The sequence below is a fragment of the Pezoporus occidentalis genome, unplaced genomic scaffold, assembly GCF_034315485.1.
Source record: "Pezoporus occidentalis ecotype Australia unplaced genomic scaffold, CSIRO_AGI_Poc_V1 ctg3449, whole genome shotgun sequence".
Lineage (NCBI taxonomy): Eukaryota > Metazoa > Chordata > Aves > Psittaciformes > Psittacidae > Pezoporus > Pezoporus occidentalis.
In genome coordinates this window covers 1-4,839 of record NW_026915428.1, presented here as the reverse complement: position 1 = coordinate 4,839, position 4,839 = coordinate 1, and the positions used below count along the sequence as shown (strand labels likewise).

Below are 4,839 nucleotides of genomic sequence, written 5' to 3'. Positions count from 1 at the left end.
TATGGGGCCACCATATTGGATATCCCTAGGGGGGCGCCATATTGGATATCCCTAGGGGGCCACCATATTGAATGAGTCCATGGGCCACCACCATATTGGCTCTCCCTATGGGGCCGCCATATTGGCTATCCCTCGGTGGCCACTGCCATATTGGATGTCCCCATGGCCGCCACCACATTGGCTCTCCCTATGGGGCCGCCATATTGGCTATCCCTAGGGGGCCACCATATTGGATATCCCTAGGGGACCGCCATATTGGATACGACCATGGGCGCCACCATATTGGATGTCCCCAAGGGGGCCGCCATATTGGATGCCCCCAAGCCCACCGCCATATTGGCTCTCCCTATGGGGCCACCATATTGGATGTCCCTATGGGGCCACCATATTGGATGTCCCTATGGGGCCACCATATTGGATGCCCCCAAGCCCACCGCCATATTGGTTATCCCTATGGGGCCGCCATATTGAATGAGTCCATGAGCGCCACCATATTGGATGTCCCCAAGGGGGCCGCCATATTGGATGTCCCCAAACCCACCACCATCTTGGCTCTCCCTATGGGGCCGCCATATTGGCAATCCCTAGGGGGCCGCCATATTGGCTATCCCTCGGTGGCCACCACCATATTGGATGTCCCCATGGCCGCTGCCATATTGGATGTCCCTATGGGGCCACCATACTGGATGTCCCTATGGGGTCGCCATATTGAATGAGTCCATGAGCGCCACCATATTGAATGTCCCCAAGGGGGCCACCATATTGGATGCCCCCAAGCCCACCACCACATTGGCTCTCCCTATGGGGCCGCCATTCCCAAGCCCGCCCCATTGCGCCGCATTCCCCCCCCCATAGCGACCCCCCCCTCCCCACACCCCCATCCCCATCCCCCCCAACCCGGATGCCAGGCGCGGGGCCGTGTCTTTTGGGTTGAATTCAGGCGGTTTTGGGGCGCTGGCGCCAGCGGCGCAGGTTGAGGCGCAGCAGGAGCAGGTTGAGGCCGTAGGTGCTGAGGCAGACGAGGCAGAGGTCGTGGAGGACGAAGGCCAAGATGGCCGCCAGCCACAGCGACGCCAACGCCGACGCCACCGACGACGCCAGCAGCAGCCAGGAGGCGCCGCGACCGCGCACGGGGCCTGGGGGAATCAGTGGGGAGCAAGGGGGGTCAATGGGGGTCGATGGGGGTCAATGGGGGTCAATGGGGGTCAATGGGAGTCAATGGGGGTCAATGGGGGTCAATGGGGAGCAATGGGGGTCAATGGGGGTCAGTGGGAGTCAATGGGGAGCAAGGGGGGTCAATGGAGCCAATGGAAGTCAATGGGGGTCAATGGAGTCAATGGGGGTCAATGGGGGTCAATGGGGATCAATGGGGCGTCAATGGGTGTCAATGGATATCAGTGGGTGTCAATGGGTGTCAATGGGGGTCAATGGGAGTCAATGGGGGTCAATGGGGGTCAATGGGGAGCAATGGGGGTCAATGGGAGTCAATGGAGTCAATGGGGGTCAATGGGAGTCAATGGGGGTCAATGGGGGTCAATGGGGAGCAATGGGGGTCAATGGGGATCAATGGGGGTCAATGGAGTCAATGGGAGTCAATGGGGGTCAATGGGGATCAATGGGGGTCAATGGGAGTCAATGGGAAGCAATGGGGGTCAATGGGGATCAATGGGGAGCAATGGGAGTCAATGGGATCCAATGGGGGGCAATGGGACTCAAGGGGATCAATGGGGAGCAATGGGGAGCAATGGGGGTCAATGGGGGTCAATGGGAGTCAATGGGGGTCAATGGGGATCAATGGGGAGCAATGGGGGTCAATGGGGGTCAATGGGAAGCAATGGGGATCAATGGGGGTCAATGGGGATCAATGGGGGTCAAGGGGGAGCAATGGAGGTCAATGGGGGTCAATGGGAGTCAATGGGGGTCAGTGGGACTCAATGGGGATCCAATGGGGGTCAATGGGGGTCAATGGGGAGCAACGGGACCCAATGGGGATCAATGGGACCCAATGGGGGTCAATGGAGCTCAAAGAGACCCAATGGACCCCAAGGGAGCCATTGTACCCCTATGGGTCCCATTGCCCCCTATGGGTCCCATTGCCCCCTATGGCTCCCATTGCCCCCTATGGCTCCCATTGCCCTTACCCAGAATCCCTTGCAGGAGGTAGAACCCGACCCCCACGGCCCCATTGGGGACGTTGGCGGCGCTGTCCCGGCCCAGCAGCGGCTCCACCAGCCCCAGGCCACGCCCCCACCTGGCAGACACACCCCCATCACCATATATGGCAAATGCCCCCGCCCCTCAGCCTCCCATTGGCTGCTCCTTGCCCCCAAGCCCCGCCCCCTTTCCTCGCCTCCCGCTCCTCTCCCTCCTCAGCCCCAGAGACCCTCCTTTAACCCGCCCCCTTTTCCCGCCATTCCCCCAATTTCCCGCCATTCCCCCAATTTCCCACCATTCTATTCCCTCCCCCCCCATTTCCCTCCATTTCCTGCCCTCATTTCCCGCCAACCCCCTCAATTTCCCGCCAATCCATTCCCTGCCCCCCATTTCCCTCCATTTCCCGCCAACCCCCTCAATTTCCCGCCATGCCATTCCCAATTTCCCTCCATTTTCCCTCCTCATTTCCCGCCATCCCCCCCCAAATTCCCACCATTCCCCTCATTTCCCACCCTCCCGCCAATTTCCCGCCATTCCCACCCATTTCCCGCCATTCCATTTCCCTCCCCCCATTCCCATTTCCCAAGTTTCCCGCCATTCTCCCTCATTTCCCGCCATTTCCATCCCCCCTCAATTTCCCGCCATTCCTTCCCTCAACTTCCCATTTCCCGCCACCCCTCCTCAATTTCCCACCATTTCCCCCCCCATTTCCCGCCATTTCCATTCCCCCCTCAATTTCCCATCATCTGCCCCCATTTCCTGCCATTCCCTTCCCTCCACTTCCCATTTCCCGCCATCCCCCCCCAATTTCCCTCCATTCCCTTCTCTCTTCCCATTTCCCACCATTCTCCCCCCCCTTTTCCCACCATTTCCTTCCCCTTCCCCCCAATTTCCCACCATTCCATCCTCTCCCCCAATTTCCCGCCATTCCCTTCCCCCCCCTCCAATTTCCCACCATTCCCTCCCCAATTTCCCACCATTCCCTTCCCTCCACTTCTCATTTCCCACCATTCTCCCCCCACAATTTCCCGCCATTCCTTCCCCCCTCCCCCCATTTCCCGCCATTCCCTTCCCTCCACTTCCCATTTCCCGTAATTCCCCCCCCCCATTTCCCACCATTCCATTCCCCCCCCCCATTTCCCACCATTCCCTCCCCCCCCCATTTTCCACCATTCTCCCCACTCATTTCCCGCCATTCCCTTCCCTCCACTTCCCATTTCCCAGCATTCCGCACCCATTTCCCGCCAATTCCACCCCCCCTCAATTTCCCACCATCCCCCCTATTTCCCGCCATTTCCATTCCTCCCCCAATTTCCCACCATTCCCTTCCCTCCACTTCCCATTTCCCACCATTCCCCCCCATTTCCCTTACCCCCTCCATTTCCCGCCATTCCATCCCCTCCCCCAGTCTTTCCCACTATTCCATTCCATTCCCCCCCCCATTTCCCGCCATTTCCATCCCCCCCCTCCCCCCCAATTTCCCGCCATTCCCTTCCCTCCACGTCTCATTTCCCACCATCCCCCCCAATTTCCCGCCATTTTCTTCCCTCCACTTCCCATTTCCCACCATTCCCATCCCCCCTCAATTTCCCACCATCCCCCTAGATTTCCCGCCATTGCATTCCCATCCCCCCTCATTTCCCACCATTCCCTTCCCTCCACTTCCCATTTCCCACCATTTCCACCCCCCCAATTTCCCGCCATTCCCTTCCCTCCCCCCCTCATTTCCCACCATTCCCTTCCCTCCACTTCCCATTTCCATCCCCCCCTCAATTTCCCACCATCCCCCCAATTTCCCACCATTCCCTTCCCTCCCCCCTCAATTTCCCACCATTCCCTTCCCTCCCCCCCTCATTTCCCACCATTCCCTTCCCTCCACTTCCAATTTCCCACCATTCCCATCCCCCCAATTTCCCGCCATTCCCTTCCCTCCCCCCCTCAATTTCCCACCATCCCCCCTCATTTCCCACCATTCCCTTCCCTCCACTTCCCATTTCCCGCCATTCCCTCCCCCTCCCCCCCCCGTTTCCCGCCGTTACCGGGACCCGAACACGCGGCTGCAGGACACGGCCTCGCCCAGGTCGCAGAGCGCGCGGAACCCGGGTTCCCGCGCGCGCGCCCGCTCCACGTGGAGCGCGTACAGGGAGAGCGCGACGCCGGCCACGCACAGGGCCGCGCGCGCCGCCATGGCGTGATGACGCGGCGTGATGACGTCAACGCGGGCGCGCCACGCCCTTTCCCCCACCCGTTCTACGCTTTGCTTTCTCATTGGCTGAAGGAGGGGCAGGGCGGCTTCGGATTGGTTGGAGCGATCCCGCCCCCTCCCCCTCCTTTAGGGGGGCAGCGGATGTTTGCCGCGGGGGGGGGGGATGGGAGTTGTAGTTCTATGGGGGGCGTGGAGAGATCCCATTGGGACCCATAGGGACCCATAGAAAACCACAGAGACCCACAGAGACCCATAGAGACCCATAGAGACCCATAGAGACCCAATAGAGGTCACACAGAGACCCATAGAGACCCATAGAGAACCCATAGAGACCCATAGAGACCCATAGAGACCCATAGAGACCCATTGGGACCCATAGAGACCCCATAGAGACCCACAGAGACCCATAGAGACCCATAGAGACCCAACAGAGGTCACACAGAGACCCATAGAGACCCATAGAGAACCCATAGAGACCC

At 59.8% G+C, this 4,839-nt stretch overlaps 1 protein-coding gene across 1 annotated transcript; it reads right to left on the bottom strand.

The window, feature by feature from the left end:
- Positions 1 to 929: 929 nt before the first annotated feature.
- VKORC1 (vitamin K epoxide reductase complex subunit 1) lies at positions 930 to 4,342 on the bottom strand. Its single transcript, XM_062629985.1, has 3 exons — positions 4,194 to 4,342; positions 2,142 to 2,251; positions 930 to 1,136 (listed from the first exon to the last, which is right to left on the bottom strand). Exons 1-3 carry the CDS (start codon positions 4,340 to 4,342, stop codon positions 937 to 939), a joined length of 459 nt encoding a protein of 152 aa, XP_062485969.1. The 3' UTR covers positions 930 to 936.
- Positions 4,343 to 4,839: the final 497 nt, after the last annotated feature.